Consider the following 23,935-nt stretch of genomic DNA (forward strand, 5'->3'; position numbering starts at 1 on the left):
AATGGTGCCAAAAACATACATTGGGGTAAAGACAATCTCTTCAATAAATGGTGCTGGGAAAACTGGATATCCGTATGCAGAGGAATGAAACTAGACCTCTATTTCTCACCGTATACAAAAATCAAATCAAAATGAATTAAGACTTAAGTGCTCAACTGTGAGACTGCTACAAGAAAACATTGAAGAAACTCCCCACTTTCATGTGGATGAAAATTTCTTGAGTAAAACCCCATAAGCACAGGCAACCAAAGCAAAAATGGACAAATGGGATCACATCAAGTTAAAAGCTTCGGCTCAGCAAAGGATGCAATTAACAAAGTGAAGTGACAACCCATAGAATGGGAGAAAATATTTGCACACTACTTGTCTGACAAGGGATTAATAACCAGAATATATAAGGAACTGAAATAACTCTATAGAAAATAATCTTATTACAAAATGGGCAAAAGATCTGAATAGACATTTCCTAAAAGAAGACATACAAATGGCAAACACGCATATGAAAAGGTGCTCAAAATCATTGATCCTCGGAGAAATGCAAATAAAAATTACAATGAGATACTGTCTTACCCCAGTAAAAATGGCTTTTATCCAAAAGACAGGCAATAACAAATGGTGGTGAGGATGTGGGGAAAAGGAAACCCTCATACACTGTTGGTGGGAATGCAAATTAGTACAATTACTAAGGAGAATAGTTTGGAGGTTCCTCAAAAAACTAAAAATAGAACTACCATAATCCAGCAATCCCACTATGCTGCACATCTACCTGAAGAGATATATCATAGAGATAGCTGTGCTCCCATGTTTGTTGCTGCACTGTTCACAATAGCCAAGATTTGGAAGCAACCTAAGTGTCCGTTAATAGATGAATGGATAAAGAAAATGTGGTACATATACACGATGGAGTACTATTTAGCCATAAAACAGAATTAGATTCTGTAATTTGTGACAACATAGATGGAACTGCAGGTCATTATGTTAAGTGCAATAAGCTAGGCACAGAAAGACAAACTTCACATATTCTCACTTATTTGTAGGAGCTAAAAATTAAAACAGTTGAACTCATGGAGATAGAGAGTAGAAGGATGGTTACCAGAGGGTGCAATGAGTATTAGAGCAGTGGTGGGGAAGTGGGGATGGTTAATGGGCACAAAAACATGTTAGAAAGAATGAGTAAGACCTAGTATTTGAAAGCACAGCAGGGCAACTATAGTCAATAATAATTAAATTGTACATTTTAAAATAACTAAAAGAGTGTAATTGTATTTTTTGTAACAAAAAGGATAAATGCTCGAGGGGATGGACTCCCCATTTAACATGATGTGATTTACATTGCATTCCTATCAAAGTATTATATATCTTATGTACCCCATAAATATATATACCTATGTACCCACAAAATTTAAAAATAAAAAATAAAAAAATTTAATAGATAATGGGCAAAACATTTGAAAAGACACTTCACAAAAGATATTATAAAATATTTTGGATTTTGATCTGGAGAAACATTTTGAATACGTAAGACTTTTCAGTATAAAAAAGATGAATATATTTCACTGTATGAATATTAAAAATAAAAGACACCTTAAAGTGAAGACAAGTTATAAACTTTGTATAAAATTTTATGCATTCACAATGTATAAAATTAATAAAGAATTATTTTTAAGAAGTAGAGAACAACTGATTAGTACAACTAATATAAAGCAACCTGGCCTGAAAATAAAAATATTTTAAAAATATATGTGTATGTATATTTCCATATATGTGTTTTGTGTATTTGTATGTATTTGTTTGAAGGCATTGGAAAGATAACATGACTGTGAAGTAGTATGCGGCCAAGATTTCAGAAAAAAGTGTACACCTAGAATGGTAATCCTGGTATTTGGTTCTGCCTTTTCTCCAGGTGTGTCTTTGAGTTTCTGAGGAGGTAGCTGAGAGACTGTGAGGGAGAGTAGAACCGTGCAGACTCATGAGGCTGAGGATGAAAATATTGTTTAGGATCTGCCCAGAAGAGCTTTTGGTTGGGACCTTGAAGAACTACTCCCTAAGAATAAGGGTATAAATTATAAAATGTTCAGCCTCTCCTCACAGGGATTAAAGTTTCACACCACATCTCAGTCCCTGATTGGATTAAGGTGATCCAGGATTACTAGTGCACCAAGCCTAACTCTGCTTACCAGAAGTGAAAGTAAATCTTTTGAGAAAGGTGTCAGTCACAACCTCACATCAAATCTGTGGTTATACATATACATAGCCTGGCACTCAGTTCAATGTAACCAGTATATGAAGAAACAAAACAACACGATGGAAGAACAGGGGAGTCAGCTGACAAAGGAAATGGTACCTGGATAAGAAAATTATCTGATACAGACTTTAATATATTCAAGGCATAAAGACTAAATTTAAAATTTTAGCAGAAAATTAAAAATTAACAAAAGAACTTGATGGGAAATTTAGAATTGACAAATGTAACAACAAAAATTAGGAATTTGATGGATTTAGATTTGGATAGTATAAGAAAATAGAGCAAACTGCTAAGAAAAGGATGGAAAATACAGAAAAGAGCGTAAGAGAAATAGATGATACATTCAGAAGGTCTAATATATGTCTCATGTAATTGATGTCCTAGAAGGAGGAAAATGGAGAGTCAAGTAAGGACAGGTAATGGCTGAGAATTTTTCAAATGTAACAGAGAGATATCAGACAACAAATTCATTAAGCCCTGTAATTAGGGCAGGATAAATACTTTACAGTGAAGACAATACCATAGCACATTATTTGAGAAGTCTGAAAGCCAAAGATATAATCTTAAAAGCAGCCAGTGAGAAAAAGTTTAATCACTCTTAAAGAAGCAACAGTAAACATGGCAGCTCACTTCTCATTGGAAGTAGTTGAAACCAAAAGACAGTAGGATGTGCTGAAACAGAGAAACTGCCATCCTCTAGGATGCTGTACTCAGAAAAATAGATAAAAGTAAAATTAACACGTTTCAAATGGAATATATAACCATCTGACATACTGAAAGTAGTTTTTTTCCTGGTGAAAAGATTGCAGGCTCAAATGCTAACTTGTATCTGAAGTATTGAATAAAGAACACATTAGATAATTTTAAGTGAATATTGACTGTATACTACAAAGCACTAATAGTAAAGACTTGTAGGGTGGTATATATTTGTATGTTGTGTATGTGGGTATAGAGGGAGTTAAAATTGGAGTGGGAAAAACGTAATTTAAGTGTTCTGAGGTTCTTTTCTAGGAACAAGTAAATGTTATAATTTATATTTGATTTTGGTAAGTCAAGTATTAGTAAAATATATTACTAACAAGCTAATGGGGAAATGGATAGAATAAAAATTCAAAATCCAAAACAAGGCAAGAAAGAAGATAAAGAAGAATATTGAACAGGCAGGGCAAATAGAAGATAATAAAATTGGAGATTTACACCCCAAAATATCTGTAATTATATTAAAGGTAAATGGATTAAATGCACCAATTAAAAGATAAAGAATATCGGATTGGATTTAACAACAGCAAAACCCCACAAACTGTTTTACAAAAACTATTCCTAAAATATAAGGATGCAGAAAGATGGAAAGTAAAATGGTACAAGATGTAAAATTTGATGACTCTAACAAAAATATATCTATTATCAGCCAAAGTAGATTTTAAGGCAAAAAAAAGCATTACTAAAATAGATGTGTCATAATGATAAACTGTTTAGTTCTCCATTATATTATAGCAGCCTTTAATTTGTATGTCCATAATATTATAACTTCAGAGTATATAAGACAAAACTTGACAAAACCGGAAGGAATAATAGAAAAATCATATGATAAATAAGAGAACAGTTGTACAAAAAGTAAAACCCAGTAAAGATATGGGAGATCTGAACTACTTGATTAATAAACTTGAGCACCTTTATGTTAATTTTTCTGCTTGAAACACTTTTTCATATTTCAGACTGATTTCTTATTTAAAACCTTTCTTTAAATAGAATTTTCACATCAAATCATCCAGTTTTTTTTTTTTTTTGGTCTGGAATAGAAAATCTTTCACATATAAAACTTCAACATTAGCTAAGATATATTCTTTTTTATGTGGAATAACATGATTGTAAATATAAACTGCATTTCACAAATAACGTGGATTTGAAATACTTCTCAATGTTTGAGTCATTTACAAACTGTGTAAACTGAGACCTGGAGACCATCTAAATGAAAATCCTGAGTAGAATAGTAGTCAAGGTAGGCTTTGGGGACAGTTCCCCCAAATGTTACATTATTTCAGTAGTATTGGTACCCATCTATAATACAAATTGTTTTAAAAATAAGTTTTATTGTGTATATATCAGGTATATTACATGACGTTATGGGATACATATAGATAGTCAAAATGGTTACTATAGTGAAGCAAATAAACATTTCCATCATTTCACATAGTTATCCTTTTTTGTGTGTTTGCGATATAATACAAATTTTTCATTTTGTGTATCACATGGAATTATTAAGGGAGAAGAAAATGTCAAGGAAGAAGAAATTGTGACTTAAAATTCAATTTGGGTTCTATATTACTGTGCCATCAAAAATACTTAAGATAATCCTTTTAGGTGTTCACAAATGTTTGACTTTTTGGATTCAATAGCAGTGGTAATTCTTTGAAGAAATACTTAATTGAGGCCAGGCACAGTGGCTCGTGCCTGTAATCCCAGTACTTCGGGAAGCTGAGACAGGAGGATTACTTGAGACCAGGAGCTCATGACCAGCCTGGGCACCATAGGAAGACCTCCGTCTCTACAAAAAAATTAAAAAATTAGCCAGGCATGGTGATACATGCTTGTAGTCCCAGCTACTTGGGAAGCTTAGGCGGGAGGATTGTTTGAGCCCAGGAGTTTAAGGCTGCATTGAGCTATGATCATGCCACTGCACTCCAGCCTGGGTAACAGAGCGAGACTCTCAAAAGAAATACTTGGCGGGTCTGGTGACTCACGCCTGTAATCCTAGCACTTTGGGAGGCTGAGGCGGGTGGATCACGAGGTCAGGAGATCGAGACCATCTTGGCTAACATGGTGAAAACACGTGAAAATTCAAAACAATGGCTAACACGGTGAAAATTCAAAACAATGGCTAACACAGTGAAAACACGGTGAAAATTCAAAAACAAAATTAGCCGGTTGTGGTGGTGGGTGCCTGTAGTCCCAGCTACTCCGGAGGCTGAGGCGGGAGAATGGCGTGAACCCGGGAGGTGGAGCTTGCAGTGAGCCAGGATCGTGCCACTGCACTCCATCCTGGGCGACAGAGTGAGACTCTTGTCTCAAAAAAAAAAAAAAAAAAAAAAAAGAAAGACTTAGCATTTACTCTTTGCTGCCAAGTCTGTGTTAGGTGATAGCATTACAGTGAGGATCAAACAGAGATGATTTCTTCTTTCCAGAACTTACATTCTAGTGGGTGAAGTGGGATGTGGACAGAAATTAAATAATCCCACAAATAAATGTAAGGTTGCACTATGTAAGAGACATTGGTATATGGTTCTATGGAGTGGTATAATGGATGAATTGACCTTCTCGAAGTCTAAAGAAAGAAGGAAGCCATTAACAAGATCAGAAGAGGTAGTGTCAGCATGTGCAAAGACTGTGGCAGGAGATAGACTGTTTTGGAGGATTGGAAAGAAAGCTTATATAGCTATACCACAGACAGCTAGAGTTGCGTAACATTGTAGGGTCTCTTTGTGAAGTAATATGGAATGAGAAAAGGTGGATAGTTAAGTAGAGGCTGTGCAATGTTGATATTTAGGGGAGCATATAAAGAATATTGGGCTTAATCTTTTAGAGCAATAGGAAGTCATTGAAATACATTATTGAGGTGGACGACATATTCAAATTTTGCATTTTGAAAAGATTGCAGTATGGAGAAGAGATCTAAGGCCATTAGTGGCTATTGGTTGATTAAACTGATCTTACTGCAGTGCTCTAGGTAAGAAGTAATGGTAGCTTGGGCTAGAGTGGTGGAGCCAGAGATAATGGGTAGATACCTTAGGTATTTAGGAGATAAATTTGACAGAACTGGATGGTAGATGGGTATTAGATATGAGGTAGAGAAGATACCAAAGTATTATAAGCTATTATACAACTTGATTTAGATTTAAATGAATACATATTAAAATATATGTTTTGAAAATGTGTAAAAGTGAAGGAGTTCCTTGAATAGATAGTAAGTCATCTATATGGAGAAGATTATGAGACAAAGTGATTTTATGAACTTTTAATGGCAGCAGAAATACCTGGGGTGTTATATAAAGCAGAATATGAAATTGTTTATAGTATGTATTCTTAATTAGATAAAATGATAGTATTGAAGCATGCTAATTATCAGAAATGACTTTTTGATGTATAGATACCTCAAGAAGAACATGCTGCTAATGGTCCAGAACTCCTGAGGAAAAAACGTACAACTTCAGCTGAAAAAAATACTTGTCAGCTTTATATTCAGACTGATCATTTGTTCTTTAAATATTATGGAACTCGAGAAGCTGTGATTGCCCAGGTATTTATGATTATGTGCTATTTTAGTAGTTCCCATATTGTTTTATAATACCTATTCTTTCCTTTAAAAATTTAAGTTAGTGTATTCTCTTTTTGGGAAAAAGTATGTATTTTCAGTTGTGATATGATAAAATGTATAAGATAAGTACATGGATAACTGAAAGACCAGTTGGGATATTTCAGTGTCAAAAGAGAGGGGTAAGACAATGATTTCTTGAAGGAGACGATGACTCTGAAGTTTAGCTTTGGAAAGAGAGTTGAATTTTCATTTGTGGTCTTAAAGGAGGGAAAGTTGGAGGAATCCTTCCAACTGGAAGTATTTAATTTTATTCTGTATTTTTATTGTATGTAGCACTTTCTAAGTTACATTATTATTTGCACTTGTGTCTTCTCAACCCTCATTAAAGTATAAATATTTTGAGGGTGCCCTTCAAAATGTCCTTCTTGTTGAAGGTACCCAGTAAGAATTTGATGAATGAACTTTTGACTCAAAGGATTTGAAATGGAGAAGATGGAGGTACCACTAGTATAAATGAATCATTTTGGGGTGAGGATGAACTTACTTTGAACATGTATAAAAGCTAGGTAGTTCTTCCCTTAGGATTTTGAAAATGTGAAACTAGAGCTTGAGGGAAGGGTAGCCTTGAGAGATTGAATGTGGAAAGAATGAAACCAAAGGAGAAGAAATTGGAGCTATCTGTATATGGTGAATAGGCTGAGGAAGAGAAGCTAGTGAGGAAAACATAATAGTAATAAGGTATGAGATTTTGTAGGATTTACCAAGGAACAAATAAATTTCAAGACAAAATAGCATGAATTTATAATGAGCCCTATGAGCAGTTAGGAATTTCATTAGCAGTGTTTGGCAGCCTGGGCTGCCTTTAAAAGATTATTGTTAATGCTTTTACTTGACCCATCTTGTTTTATGTTTATGTTTTTACAGTTTCTTTGAAAATAACTTTGAGCATATACATACATGTTTTCACATAAATGGTAGCAAGAGTACTTTTTGTAAATGAAGTTGGGAAGGTTGTCTACAGAGTGGTTTAGAAGCTAGAAAGTTTAGTTGGGGTTCAGCTAGGTAAATGGATGCTTTTGGGTTGATCATCGTTTATCTCCTTGTAGAATTTAGCAAAATCTGAATGTATGTTTATTATATTTGTATTATCTCCTCCCTTTCTTCCCCTACTAAAATAAGCCTCTGTAAATTTATAGGGACCTTCTGTGTTTTGTTCACCACTATATCCCCAGCGCCTAAAACAGTGCCAAAAATATAGAAAGGGGTCAAGAAAGCTTACAGTATGTGCAGCAATAGAAGGATTAAAGTCAGGGAATGACTGTGTGTCCTGAACCGTCAGGGAAGTTCTTATAAAAATGTTTGAGCTGAGTCTGAAGGATAAATAGAGAAACATACTCTAGGCATAGGAAATACGTGAAAAGGAATGGACGTGTGACATTGTAGGATTGGATTGAGGAAACAAAATTTTTATGTGACTGAAACAAGAGTATATGTTTGGGCCAGTTGTGGTGGCTCATGCCTGTAATGCCAGCACTTTGGGAGGCTGAGGTGGGTGGATCACTTGAGGTCAGGAGTTCAAGACCAGCCTGGCCAACATAGTGAAACCTGTCTTTACTAAAAATACAAAAATTAACTGGGCATGGTGGTAGGCGCCTGTAATCCCAGCTATTTGGGAGTCTGAGGCAGGAGAATCACTTGAATCTGGGAGGTAGAGGTTGCAGTAAGCCGAGATTGCACCACTGCACTCCAGCGTGGGCAACAGAGCAAGACTCTGTCTCCAAAAAAAAAAAACAATGAAGTGTGCATGTTTGTTGGCTAGAGGAGTCTGGAAAAGAAAATAGAATCTCCCCTCTCAGCACAGCTCACTAATCTTTTTTATATTTCTGTCCAGTATATAATGTTGACATTTTAAAATTTGATTGTGACAGGACGTGAATAATTACTGATTTTGGAAATGGAAATTTATAATCTTTTTCATATTTCAACATTGCCTCTAAAATGTTCTTTTTTTTAAATCATAGATATCCAGTCATGTTAAAGCGATTGATACAATTTACCAGACCACAGACTTCTCCGGAATCCGTAACATCAGTTTCATGGTGAAACGCATAAGAGTAAGGACCTTAAATAGTTAAAAAGACTTAAAAAGTGAAACAATCCAGACCATGTTTACACACACACACAAAAGCTTGCTTTTAATTTTATCTTTATGAATTAAGTAGTTTAGTTTAATTGTACCTGTTGATGCAGTTTTTTACTCCTGGCATTTACACACCCACACACACACAGATACTTGGGTTTATGATTTAAGAATTAAATGTATAAGGTCTTAATCCGGTCTATAGTAGAGGTAAAGTGTGTTTTCAGTCTGTCTGATTAACATATTATTAAGAAAGCTCTGACCCTTCAATAACTATGGCTCTAGTGCTTGACTCTTTCCCCCGCCGACATTATCCCTCAGTTTCGTAAAATTTGCTTTGTGCAGTATTTTTCACTGTGTGTTCCATTTGGTGTTCCAGGGGAGAAAAAGGATAAATACAGTGTTTAAATAAAATTGGAAGTTGGAAAAACCCTTAGTACTGTAATCTTGAAAATTTGCAACTCACAGTAACATATATCAAGTTTTGAGAAGTCTTTCAGGAAAGAAACCCATATTTTTCTAAATTTTTGACCATGAAACTTTTTTTTTAGAGAAAATATATTAACATCAACAGATTCCAAAATACTTTAGGCATTTTGAGAAAACCTGATCCAGAGCGATAGGGTCACGTAGTATTTAGTTTTAATGTTGTAAATTACAGGTAAACAAATAAATATTAAATTACTGACAAATTTAGGCTATTTTTTTTGAAAAATTTCTGAATATTCTAAATATATATGTATAGCTTTTTAAGAAACAATATTTATATACTAAATAAACAACTGAACTTAAATCATCCTTTCACAAAAGTATTTGCCACAGGGTTCCTTAATATGTATGCTTTCCTATTTTTCTTCAAATATGGTTAGATAAAATGTCTATACTAGAAAAGTTTAGTATATACATTCAGCCACATAGCTGTAGGTAGTCCTTAAATTTAGAAGTAGTATGATTAAATCTTAAATTGGGTTTTCTTAAGGTGAAATATGATTTATTTATTTACAGTATAAGAATTGTTCATAATTAATTGCTTTCATGTATTCTGTGAGCAATATAAATCCTTAAATGAACAAGTAACAGTGATAAGAGGTGTAAGTGTTGCTGTTTAGTAGGCAGAGCAATAAAATGCAAGTAATGAAAAGTAGAGAACACCTGAACACATTTTAGTGCCGCACCTTTGAGGAAAATGATTTGTATTATGAAGAAATGCATGTATATAAGTAAATAATGTGGTAGTTGGTTGTTTTTAGACCTTACCTCTTATTAAAACTTTAGTAAAGTTTTATCTATTGAAGATTATTCATAACCTATTAATTTAAAATTTATATTCTGTCAGCAAATATTAATAATCCATTTAAATATAGGTAATTAAGTTTTAAATGCAATTTTTTTTTTTTTTTTTTTTTTTTTTTTTTTTTTTTTTTTTTTTTGAGAAGGAGTCTCATTCCGTCGCCCAGGCTGGAGTTCAGTGGCGCAATCTTGGCTCACTGCAGCCTCTGCCTTCCAGTTTCAAGTGATTCTCCCACCTCAGCCTCCTGAGTAGCGGGGATTACAGGCACCCACCGTCATGCCCAGCTAATTTTTGTATTTTTGTAGATAGAGGTTTCATGCACCATGTTGGCCAGGCTGGTCTTGAACTCCTGACCTCAGGTGATCACCCGCCTCAGCCTCCCAAAGTGCTGGGATTACAGGCGTGAGCCACCGTGCCTGGCTTTAGATGCAATTTTTATTTATAGCCAGTATTAGAGAATTACTAGGAAATTTCATTTTTATATTTAGTGGGAGAAAGCCATCTACAGCATGTCTTCAAGCATGGACTATCTGTGACATACAGTGTGCTTGCTTTTGAATTGTTTTAGTGTTAAATGGCCGTAACTGATTGTTTTTCGTTAATTGTTAATAGATAAACCAGACGTTCTGAAATCTGTTCTTAAGCAGTTGCCCTCAATGGTGTTTTTGCCTCCCTGCTTCTGAGCCTCTTGGTTTTACTGGAGAGTACGGATCATAAAGAGACCTGTAATTCTTGTTGTATCAACCATTATATCATCCTCTTACTGCCAACATTTTCAAATAGACTGAGGTTTGCCTTTCAGTAAAAACATTTACTTTCATATTGTAATTCCTTGGCTTACCTGGGGAAAGCCAAATTGTTCTAGGACTTCAGAGGAGACACACAGGTCTCTGAAAGGATGCAGGGGCTAATAAATAAAAGCTTTTGTTTAATAGAAGTCTGGTATTAGAACGGATTATTTCAGATTCTGAAGGAGGAACCTGTGGTAGGAGTATAGTAGCTAAGTATCAAAAGAAACATTCTGGAAGAACTCAGCTTGAAATAGTAAAAGAAGTGAGTTTAAATTAGAAAGCAAAATTCTTGCCCACATTCAGGAAAAAAAAAATAAATTTGCAGTTAGTTTGGCTTGGCTTATGTGACTCTCTAGGCAAGGAAAACCGGGAAAATGATTTGTCTGCTGAACTGACAGTCTTGGATTTGATACCTATTTTATATTCTAGTAATTAGTTAAAATACAGGGTTTTATATCCTTGTAAGTGTTACCATATGTAGGAGATTAGGACTAAAGGAGACTTGTTCAGATAATTAAATTTGGGAAACTATACTTCCTTTACTAGAGGTTTTGAAAGCAAAACTTGTTTTTTCTTCCCAAGTGTTCATTGTTCAGGAATCTGGTGAATACTTGCTCAGAAATTTAGCATCTTCAATTTTAATTTCCCTACCTAGCCTTTCTTTTTTGTTTGTTGTTATTGTTTTGCCTTCTGTGATCAGCTCAGGGATGTGGGCAGTGGGAACAACCTTAGAAGCCTTAATTCAGGCCTGATTTCCATGGGAGCATATTGTCCAGGTGTATGCAGAAGAAGGTGAGCAGACATTTACACTAAAGCTCTGCAAACATTAATTACTTACTAAATTATTGTTTTGGATTTTAGATCAATACAACTGCTGATGAGAAGGACCCTACAAATCCTTTCCGTTTCCCAAATATTGGTGTGGAGAAGTTTCTGGAATTGAATTCTGAGCAGAATCATGATGACTACTGTTTGGCCTATGTCTTCACAGACCGAGATTTTGATGATGGCGTCCTTGGTCTTGCTTGGGTTGGAGCACCTTCAGGTAGTTTATCATGTTAAATATGTCTTAACTTACTACTTGAAACAAAGAGGAGTTTTCAGAGAATGTTGAATTTTCAATGTGTAGGAGAAAGTGATGCCTGTACAATATCTTAATTTGTGCTACTTGAGTTAGGCAAGACTCATAAGCATAATGTAAAAGGCACAATAGATGAAGGAGCTTTTTATTTTGAAATGCATACAGGGAAATATCCTGATTCCTGACATTTGAATGGACCAAATGAAATAAATAATTTTATGAGAAAAAGTGTAATTCTGAAACTTAAAGGGAAATTTAATTTTTCCACAAAAGTTAATAAATGTTATATATTTATTAACTTTTTTCCCCCCCAAAATAGGGTACTTAGAATCAAAAGAGGAAAACTGTGTCTTGCTCTCTCTTCTGTAGTGAGATAAAGAGCAGAGAAATCCTCATCAAGAGTGGCAGGTAGAAAGAAAAGAAAGCCTGCCTTTATTATTTTATTTCTAGCCTTTATTTTAATAAAAGGGAAGCACTGCATGAAAGAGATGTAGGCAGGAAGCCCCTGGTACCCACAACTCATCATCACCTGGGTTCATACTCTGCCGAGTCTCTGCCTTAGCCATGAAAGCTATTGTCATTGATAATTTTGGGATGGGACAATACCCGTCCCATTACAGTGGGGGTGGAGTGTCGTGGAGGAGCTGTGATTTACTGTATCAGTTCAGTTGCCTAGTTTAGAAATCCAAATTTATTAATTGAAAGATGAGTGGAAAGGACCCCAGGCTCTTTGAATATAAATTGTGTCAAGTAGAGTTTAATCAATAGTATATTATCTTCTGAGCTATATACAACAAATTCTCCTTCTGATACTTCATTTCTATCTTTAAAAAAAAAAACAAAACTTCTGCTTTATCCAGAGTAAAAGAAGCTTTTGTATTCCTATACTTATTAGTTTATTCTTTGATTTTGATTTGTTTTGTATATTTTAAGATCTTAAGTAGTACTGTATTTTCCTTTATACTTCTTTCTCCTTTTTTAAAAGTCAGTATTTTAAGTCAATACTTTTACAATTTCCATAGCTTCTTTTGTTTTTCTTCTATGTTTTAAAGTGTAGTCAATTTCATGATATCATTTTAAAGTACAAGTTTATGTCATGGGCTGCATATTAATAGTGCAGTACTTTTGGATATTTGTCTTTTAAGATCTGTGCTTTTTTTTGTTACTTGGATTGGTCAGCAGATTGTACAGCTCACTCTTTCCTATGATTTTTCATGTTCAAAACTTTTATACTCTGAAATCTCTTTGCCCCTTCAATGGTTGGATGATTTTATCACAAAGTGTGTGATTTCTTCTCCCTATTCATTAGTAAGTACTATTAAAAACTCAGGGTCTCATATGATTTTATTTGTATATTATCCATTAATACAGTAGTTGTGAAGTCTCAAACAAGTGGTTCTCAAAGTGTGATCCATGGAGTAGCACCATCAGCATCACCTAGGAACTTGTTAGAAATATAAGTTCATAGGCACTACCCCGGTCTCTTGAATCAGAAACTATAGATGTGGAGCCCAACAGTCTTAGTTTGAACAAGTTCTCAAAGTGATTCTGATGCACACTGAAGTTTGAGAAGCACCACACTAATATTTTTGTCTCTAAAGCTTGCTCACAAAATGCCTCCTGGGTAAGTGAGTATGTGATCTTAAACTGAAAACTTTCTGCCATTTTGCATTTTCAGTTACAGACTATTGTACTTAAGGTTGTAATGGTTCTGTAGGAATTTGGTAAAATTCTTCCTAAATCTTCAGATATTCTCATGTCTTTAGATTCAGCTACTCATTTTTTTTAAAAAGTAGGCTTTATTTTTTAAAACAGTTTTAGATTTACAAAAAATTGAACAGATTAGTTATTCTCAAATCTCCATCCTCCATCCCCTCACAGTTTTGAGGAGTACTGGTCAGGTATATTTTAGAATGCTCCCCTATTTGGAATCTGTCAGATGTTTTCCTTATGATTAAACTGTAGTTATGGGTTTTTGGAACACTCAGTGTTTGTGTCTCATTGTTTGTGATATTTGGATCACCATTTGTGATGCTGCTCATTTTCCTGAGGTGGGGAGAGTTCTGGATTGAAAATGGTGGGGCATGTTACTTGTATTTTCTTTTTTTTTTTTTTGAGACTGAGTCTTGCTCTGTCACCCAGGCTGGAGTGCAGTGGTGCGATCTCCGCTCACTGCAAGCTCCACCTCCCGGGTTCACGCCATTCTCCTGCCTCAGCCTCCCGAGTAGCTGGGACTACAGGCACCCGCCACCATGCCCGGCTAATTTTTTATATTTTTAGTGGAGATGGGGTTTCACCGTGTTAGCCAGGATGGTCTCGATCTCCTGACCTCGTGATCCACCCGCCTCTGTATTTTCATTATTAGGGTCTTCATAAAGGTGAAACAAGATACTTCCTGTGTACTTCATGAGCAAGAATATGGTGATTGGCAACCAAAGTCGAAAACTAAGACTCCCGTTGTCAACATTCTATCCCCATTTCCCCACCTCTGCTTTTTTTCCTTTTATATTATTATCTCTCTTTATTTCAGACATTAGATGTCTGCTTCCATTACTCTATGTTAAACCCCTAACTTCGGCTCTTGGAAGCCATCTTCTAAGAACTGCTGGGGAGGGGCTAGGCAGGCACAGAAGAATAGAGGCCAGAGTGGGAAAGAAAAGGGATCTTTGTTCCTTTGGTCCGACTTTTTCTAGTGTAGGTTACCTGCCTTGAAATAACACTGCCAGCTTCTTCACTTGTCTTTGCCCTTACTACTAGCTGAACTGAGTTTCATATTTGACTAATTTTTTTTTAAAAACAAGGAATGTTATATATTTATTCTTGATTATTTCAATACCCTTATGAGGTGTAGGTATTATTGTCTCCCTTCTACAGATGAGGAAACTTGTGTTCAGAAACTTTGTGACCAACCTAATACCACACAGCTAGAGGTGGAACAGGATCTGGAATCTGGACCTTTTAACTCCAGATTCAGTTCATTTGGTAATTATATTACTAGGTATTTTATATAGATATAAATAAAATCTACACACACACACACAGTAACATCCTAGCCTTTTCTTAGATGTTTCAAATAAGAAGCTGAAATGTTTTCTGCTTCTTAGTAGAGGTTATACATTGGTGGAATCTGTTTTCTTCTTTCTTGAGAGAGAAGAGTTATAAAATCATACCAAGCTATAATATTTTGATATAATTTTGGGTAATTGTCATAGCATAATGGGAAGAGCAATGGACTGAGAGCTGGGAGACAGGATTCTTGTCTGTTTTCTGTCTGTAAATTCAGGAAAATCATTTTGCTTCTGGTTGTTTTTTCATTGTAATTCTGTCTTTGCTCTTCCTTTGAGTCTTCATGTTTCTACCTATAGGTCTTATCAGTTAACTGAATGAACATAGTCTCAGTTTGGCCTGGTCTTTGAGTGAGGCTGGCTTTGGAATTCATCTCTATAGTTAGTCCTGAAACCTTCAGTACTCCTCTATTTGTGAAGAACATTGTTTGAGGCATATCATTTGGTAGAAACAGTCTCTTCTGTTTTTTTTTTTAGATTAGATGTTTTAGTTTGATATTACATACTGAAATTTGAGAGCATACGGAACTTAATACAGGGTTCTCGGGATAACCCACAGCTTATTGAATTCTTAACCCATAGTTTAAAAGTATAATTTCAAATGCTGGGAAAATTACATCATTAAAATATTGCAATAGGACACTTGCTATTGGCATTTTATGCTTGTCTGGACCCCTTGGATATTTAACATCTTTGATCCCTACCCATTACATGTGAGTAGTGCTCTCCAGACTTGAAAGCCAAATGCCTGTGCTTTCACATTTCCTAGTAACCCTTCTGGGAGTAGTACTGTGGTCTGGTCCAGAATTACTGCTTAGATTAATATTGTATGATCAGCATGCTACTATTAATGTTTGGCCTCCTCACGTCAAAACTGTATTTATGGAATATATCAAGGTGTCATATTACTATTGTATTTTTTTCTAAGACTTTTTTTTGGGGGGTGGGGTGGAGTGGGTCTGTTTTGGTTTAGGACAGATACTCCAACTTTGGCTCTCAAACTATCCTGTAGATAGAAAATTGTCATTATACTTCTTTGTTGCTTATTGAATCCTTCATCAATAATTACTTTTGACCTGAATTTAAAACATTTCACCCTTCTCATTGTTATTCACAACTTATATTTGTCAATGATGAATATATGTATAGTAAAATCTTAAATTTAAAATATATAGCAATTGAGTTTGAGTTAATGGTTTAGCTGTGGGTATATATGATACCTCATTACTGAGTTTTCTGGCATATCAAAACTAGTTGCAATATTTAAAAAATTAAACCATGACTTTCAGAGTTACAAATAGTATTTTATTTCTTCCTGTATTTCAAGTTACTCCAACATGTGCTATTAGCCTGCAACAAATATTAAACTTCCTTTTTTTTTTTTTTTTTTGAGACAGAGTCTCGCTTTGTTGCTCAGGCTGGAGTGCAGTGGCATGATCTCTGCTCATGGCAACCCCCGCCTCCCGAGTTCAAGTGATTCCCCTGCCTCAGCCTCCCGAGTAGCTGGGATTACATGTATGCACCACCTCGCCTGGCTAGTTTTTGTAATTTTAGTAAAGATGGGGTTTCAACATGTTGGCTATGCTGATCTCCAACTCCTGATCTCAGGTGATTCCGCCTGCCGCCGCCTCCCAAAGAGTTGGGATTACAGGCGTGAGCCACTGCGCCTGGCCATTTTAAACTTTCATATATAAGCAATAATCATAAAGACCAAAAGCTGTTGTTTAAGAAGTTAAGCAATATATAAATTACTATATTTCAGAATAGTATGTTCTAATTTATGTATACTCTTCTCTTAAATTAGCCAGACTCTAAAAGTGCAGAAAAATGTATATTATCAGAGATTTTAAAATATACCTATTTACTTTTTTTTTTTTTTTAACTGATAAAGATTTGAAGTGTGGAGGCTTCTATGCTTAATTCAAGTTTGACAGTACTGCATTGGACCAATTTGCACATGACAAATCTTCACTAAGGCAGGATGCTGATTTACTATTTGTTTAAAACTATGCTGTGTGTACAATAATTATTATATACAGAATACTTATTTATATATTTTCTGGTTTCCAGAAATAATGGTGTGCTCCTCAGGACTGAGCTCCAAAAGTAGAACTAGCTTAAGAAAATATATCAAATACTCACAAATTATTTGGTATTTTCTCTCTACTCAGTTGTCAATGTAGAAAAGGTAGTAAATTTTGAATATCATAAAGGTTCTCAACCCCTTGCTGGGTTAAATTTGCGTGTGACTCCAGTTATTTGTCCGGCCTGTAGTCCCAGGTCACTCATTTTAATGTGCATATACATCACCTGAGGTGGGCAGAGTTCTGGATTGAAAATGGTGGGGCATGTTACTTGTATTTTCTTTTTTTTTTTTTTTGAGACAGTGTCTTGCTCTGTCACCCAGGCTGGAGTGCAGTGGCGCGATCTCCGCTCACTGCAAGCTCCACCTCCTGCGTTCATGCCATTCTCCTGCCTCAGCCTCCCGAGTAGCTGGGACTACAGGCACCTGCCACCATGCCCAGCTAATTTTTTGTATTTTTAGTAGAGACGGGGTTTCACTGTGTTAGCCAGGATGGTCTCGGTCTCCTGACCTCGTGTTTCTTTGATACACATTTTTCATTTCAGCCTTCTGAATTATATAGTAACAGTAATTCAAATTTGTGTTTTGTTGCCATATATTTCTTATATTTAATGGGAGCAAGGCAACAGTTGTAGTATAATGCTGTTCTTGCAGACCTGTTTTGAATTGCCTTCTGTACATGCTTTACTAGGGATTCTAAATATTAGACTTGTTTTTGAAGCGGGGAGAATGGGAAGGGGAGGAGAAGCGATATTAGACTTTTTTTTTAATGGTTTAGTAACTTTGTTGTAACTTGTATATAGAAAGCTAATTAGAGCAGTTATCGTAATACCCTTATCCATTTGATTGTATTTCTTTTAAAAATCAAATAGGGAAAACTTTTAAGTAAAAATATAAACTAAATAACTTCTCACTGAAAATCTTATAATAAAGTTAATTAAAAGAAAATATGATCTTACCAGTGTAATGTCTGTATAAAGGCATGAATTGACGAGGTGGTTTCTGATTTTCCTATTATTATTTTTCTGATTTCTCATAATTGATTTTAGCTGTGAAAGCACTGTCATTTGCTATTAAATTCTAAAGTCCCTGTTAATGAACAGATGAAGTACAAAATGATAAAAATATTTAAGTGGAAATATGGTTTTTCTTTTAAAATTTGATAGTGTCCTAAAGACATATTGGAACAATCATAATTCAGTTTTTAAATTTTTTTGAAAATTTCAAACCTGCGGAAAGGTTGCAAGAATAGTACGGTGAAATTCTTCTTCTTTTTTTTTTTTTTTTTAAGACGGAGTCTCACTGTGTCGCCCAGGCTGGAGTGCAGTGGCAGAATCTCAGCTCACGGCAACTTCCACCTCCCGGGTTCAGGCAATTCTCCTGTCTGAGTAGCTGGGATTACAGGTGTGCACCACCACACCTGGCTAATTTTTGTATTTTTAGTAGAGATGGGGTTTCACCATGTTGGCCAGGCTGGTCTCAAACTCCTGACCTCAAGTGATCCACCTGCCTCAGCCTCTCAAAGTGCTGGGATTACAGGCGTGAGCCACTGCGCTCAGCAATGGTGAATTCTTGATGGATTAATCAGTTATTAACCTTTTGCCTCATTTGCTTTCTATCTCTTCCTTCCTACCCACCCATCTTCTCTTTTTCCTGCTTTTCTCTACCCCCCCCCCTTTTTTTTAACCTTCTTGACATAATTATATTCTTTTTTAACAAATACATTGTATGTTATATCTCAGGACGGGGAATCATGTACTCATGTGCCTCACTGCTTTTTGTAGAAGTGACTTTCTCAGAATCTTCTTGAGGATATTTTGTTCAACTTTCATTTAACTTAAATCATAAGATTTATTTTTAAAAGATGAAAGGATGTACACTTTGACTTAGTGTAAATATTGATATATTCAAATTGAAAGGAAATGTAAATATTTGTTTACCTAAATTAATGGGAACAACATTTGGGGGACATTTTGATTATGAAGAACATTTTGTAATGGCTGTGTACTCAGTCCTGGGAGTTTCTTTATGAATGTCATTCAAACTTTTATTTGAAGTGACTTCTTAGTCTTGGACCAAAGAAACTTTTGCATATGTGATACGTTTGAGTACCAGTTCTATTTTAGATTAAAATATGAAATGTTTTCATTTAATATAGCGTATATTACCTTTTTAGGGGGTAAGGGGAAACAGATGCTAATTTAGCCATTTTTTTTGTTCTGGATTAGGAAGCTCTGGAGGAATATGTGAAAAAAGTAAACTCTATTCAGATGGTAAGAAGAAGTCCTTAAACACTGGAATTATTACTGTTCAGAACTATGGGTCTCATGTACCTCCCAAAGTCTCTCACATTACTTTTGCTCACGAAGTTGGACATAACTTTGGATCCCCAGTAAGTATTGTCTAATTATTAGCTTAAAAAATACTTATTAGTCTAATTTTTATGTTGAGTGATTTATTTAAAATTTACAGTGAAAACAAATGTACTTACGAGTGTTTAGTTTTTATGTCAGAGCACAGTAATGTATTTGACCATACTGAAAGGGAGGAAGATAGAATGTTTGTGATTAAAATAAGAAAAGCATAACAATGCCAGAATTCTGTGAAGGCAAGGAATTTCATCTGGCTTATTCAGACAAAATAATATCTATATCTCCTGGCCCTAGAACAATGCCTAGTACATAATGTACTCAAGTATCTTTTGAATGAGAATCATTATTCATTGTTTAAAAGTACATTTTGAATGTTCAGCAAATTGTGAGAAATTGTTTTTTTGTTTTGTTTCCGTTAAAGCATTTTTAGGGAATGAGATTGATATTTTAAAATCTTTTCTCTACTGTGGAATGAGATTGATGTTTTAAAGTATTTTCTCTACTGTGGAATGAGATTGATATTTTAAATTCTTTTATTATGAAAAAATTCTAACATACACAAAAGTAGAACAAATAGTGCAACAAAGCCTTATATGCCCATGATTCAGAACAGGGATCAGCAAACATTTTCTGTAAAGGGCCTACTAGTAAACATTTTAGGCTTCAGGGGCAGTGTTTGGTTTCTGTTGTACAGTCTTTGTTGCTTTTACAATTTGTTAAATATGGAAAAGCCATTCTTAGTTAAGCCATATAAAAACAAGCTGCTGGCTACTTTATCAACCCCTAATTCAGAGCCAATAATTGTGAAGATTTTGCCATATATTCTATCTGTATTTCTTTCTTTTTCTTTGCTAAGGTATTTAAAGGAACTCTATCTATCCTTACATATTTCAGTACACATTCCTGAAAAAATAGACATTTTCTAATATAACCACAATGTGGTTATTACACCTAACAAAATTAACAGCAATCTTTGATATTATCTAATACCCAGTCCATTATATTGATCTTTTAAGTGACCTTAAAGATCAGTACAACACAGAAATGTGAAATACTGAATGATATTCTTTGTGATTTTGGTAGAGCTTATTAAAGATAACATTTTGGAAATGTACACTTGAAAACAGTATGTAAATTCATTTTACTTTCACCTTATCACTTGCAAAAGTGCAAATTTTTATGATTTTAAAAATAAGTTGTCTACTTGTAGCTTAAAATCCCCAAATGCACTTCTCTAATTTTTCCCATGTTTGTAAAATAGGTGCCATCTCACTAAGTTGCAAGTCTTTCTTCTTCTACGTCCCAATCAGAAATTGATAATTATTAATGTTCTTGGATAAGGTATTTAAAATGCGCTTACTCTGTAACTCTTGACTGCTTTTGTGATCTGTTCTTAAAAGAGTACTTGGAATTTTAGAGATGAACAGAGAATTATTGTTCATAGTTGATTTGCATTTTCAAGAGCAGATAGGTGTCCTCTCTTTTCCCTAAGTCATCTTGGTTCCAGGCCTTACCAGGGGAATTTTAGTACCCCTCCAGCTACTTGTCTGGCCTATAGTCCCAGGTCACTCATTTTAATGTGCATATACATCACCTGAGAATCTTAAAACACAGATTCTTTTTTAGTAGGTCTTTGATGGGGCCTGAGTTTCTGTATGTCTAACATACTCACAGATAATGCTGCTCCTGCTGCTGCTGGTACTCATCTGTGAATCACACTTGCAGTAGGGAATCTAGACCATTCTCTTTTCACTTCTTGTCTAATCTCTTTCCTACCTAGCTGCCAGTGAGATATTTTTATTAAATTAATGTTATATTATTGTTTAATGGAGATATTGGTTCACACTCTTTGCCTACCACGCTCAGTTATACCCCATTCTTTTGCAAATGTTGTTAATTCTGCCATCTGTATCCATAGTAGATGGTTGTCTTCATCTGTTTTGTGTTGTTATAAGGGAATATCTGAGGGTGGGTAATTTATAAAGAAAAGAGGTTTATTTGGCTCATGATTCTGTACAAGGCTGTACAAAAAGCATGGTGCTGGCATCTACTCAGCTTCTGGTAAGGGCCTCAGGCTGCTTCCACTTATGATGGAGGGCAACAGGTGCTGGCATGTGCAGAGATCACATGGCGAGAGTGGAGGCGGTGGGAGCGTGGGGTCGGGGAGAGAGGAGGTACTAGGCTCTTAACAGCCAGCTCTTGCAGGAACTAAGAGAGTGAGAATGCACTCACCCACCCACCTCCAACTCTTCAGGAAGAGCATTAATCATGAGGGATCTGCCCCCATGACCCAGACCTCTCTTGTTAGGCCCCACTAACAACATTGGGATCAAATTTGGGGAGACAGACATCCAAATTATACAATGCTTAATAAATATTTGTTGAGTAATTTAATAGTAAGATCAGCCAGAATCATAAACACCTGAACCTGTCTTCCTTAACATCTTTATCTGAAATCTCTTTCTCTCTTATACATTTGTAGTAATGTCAATGTTACTTTTTCTGTGGTTCACATTATTTCTTATATTTATTTATCCTATCTGAAATAGTTATTGGGCACCTATTATAAACTACTTTATAAACTTTGTTATAGGAAGTTGTAATCATAAATGAGACAAAGTTCCTGTCTCTCAGGGTGAAAATTCTAATATGTACCTACTCTCAGCAGATTCACCTTTGTGTAAATACAGTTCTAATAATGCCACTTCTGCTTACTAACTTACTTCTACTACTTTCTAATATTGCTGGTACAATTTCCTTATCTTCACGTTTAGGGTGTTTGATAATTTGGGGTTTAAGTATATTTCTAGCATTATCTCCCCTCGTCTGTCAAATTAAGTAATTCACAGACCTTTAAAACTTTCCTCCGCTAGAAAGTCAGTTCCTTCCCATATCTGCCTGTTGAACTCTTGATCCATGTTGTTAGATGATGTAAATGAGTATGGCCCTTAATTAAGAAAATATAACCATCATAGTTTTATTTATAATACCAAAAAGTTTTAAGCAGCCTAAATGGCCCTACAGTATGAAAATACCACGGAATGCTCTGCAGTCATTTAAATATCAAGTTTTGCAGTGCTCATTTTATGCTGTTAAGCTGAAAGAAAGGTGTGTATAACTGTACACATGGAGGGTGGCTGTGGTGACTCACATCTGTAATCCCAGCACTTTGGGAGGCCGAGGCGGGCAGATTACTTGAGCCCAGGAGTTCGAGACCAGCCTGGGCAACATGGCGAAACCCCGTCTCTACCAAAAATACACACAAAAACAATTAGCTGGGTGTGGTGGCCTGCACCTGTAGTCCCAGCTACTCGAGAAGCTAAGGTGGGGGAGGATGACTTGAGTCCAAGGTTGCAGTGAGCCAGGGTCACGCCACTGCACTCCAGCCTGGGGGACAGAGTGAGACTCTGTCTCAAAAAAAAAAAAGTTATAACTGTACACATGGTGTAGTCCAAATTTTATATTAAAATATGATATAGCTAGATATGTCAGATAGGAAATAGATCAAAATTTTAATAGTTATAGTGCATGGTAGATTATGATTGAATTTTTATTTATGGATATTTTGTTTTCTTAATTTTCTTTCTTATAGTTAGAAAAATTTTTCTGTTTTCTTGTCACAAAGATTGTAGTTTCTTTGTGAAACCCTTCTCTTGATTTGAACTCTTAGGACTTGTGCGGGTCCAGTCAAGATGGCCTTTATGTTCTATTTTGTGTTTTGCTTATTCATGTGCTTGGTTTATTCGTTATCTGAGGATGGCAAATAGCTGGCATGCTTGCTTACAACGTGTTCCCCCTTCTATTCCTGTTAATGATGATCTATTGTAATATACTCTGGCCTAGTAAAATAATAATTGACTAGCGATATCTGTAATGGATTTATGCAGCAGCAAGTCAGACTAATCAGATATGTCAAGATTTGCTATCATTTAAAAATAGAATGTAAGTGCCTTGAAGGCTAGGGATAATACTTTTCTCATCTTTATATTTTTATATTTTAGTGCCTTGTTTTATAGCACTGGACATTCATTAATATTTACTGAATTGAAAAGTGGCAAAATATTCTGTGATGACATCAAGAGTTACACAGAATTGGGATTTTTTTCTTTCATTTCTAAAACTCTAATGCTGAGAATTCTAGTGCTACACCTTTTTCAGAAACTGAATTGAATTTTATAGGTTGAAAACATAAAGCAAGATAATATTGGTGAATAGTATAGAGTTGTTAAATGCTGAATCTAGATTCAGGAGGAAGGCAAGAGGTATCAGGAAGAATAAAGGTGATAGTAGAGGACACATTTTTTAATTTAACAGTTGCCTCAGAAGAGGGAATAGAAAATGAAAGTAACTTAGTTGGGCTCTAGGAAAAAACAAAACGCCCTTGGGCAGTCTTTTTCTTTCTTGAGAGTGGGGTTGTTGGGTATTTAAAACAAGATTTTAATTAAATAGCACGATTACTCTAGTGTCCAGTGTTTTTTGCCCCTTCTGATGTGTTCTGAATTGTTTGAGAGGCATTGTGAGGGTTGTTTTAGTGCATATCCCCCAGGATGGCAGG

The 23,935-nt window shown here is 35.3% G+C and overlaps 1 protein-coding gene across 2 annotated transcripts in view; it reads left to right on the forward strand.

The window, feature by feature from the left end:
- Window positions 1-23,935, forward strand: part of ADAM10 (ADAM metallopeptidase domain 10) — a 166,650-nt gene that overhangs the window by 109,890 nt on the left and 32,825 nt on the right. The window contains exons 6-9 of one of the 2 annotated variants that reach the window (XM_055278361.2): window positions 6,390-6,539; window positions 8,579-8,671; window positions 11,641-11,824; window positions 19,237-19,400. In XM_055278361.2, the coding sequence (XP_055134336.1) occupies window positions 6,390-6,539; window positions 8,579-8,671; window positions 11,641-11,824; window positions 19,237-19,400 (591 nt within the window). The remainder of the gene's footprint in view (window positions 1-6,389; window positions 6,540-8,578; window positions 8,672-11,640; window positions 11,825-19,236; window positions 19,401-23,935) is intronic. The other variant, XM_063639017.1, reaches the window with a different exon arrangement.

This window comes from Symphalangus syndactylus, chromosome 5 (genome assembly GCF_028878055.3).
Source record: "Symphalangus syndactylus isolate Jambi chromosome 5, NHGRI_mSymSyn1-v2.1_pri, whole genome shotgun sequence".
NCBI lineage: Eukaryota > Metazoa > Chordata > Mammalia > Primates > Hylobatidae > Symphalangus > Symphalangus syndactylus.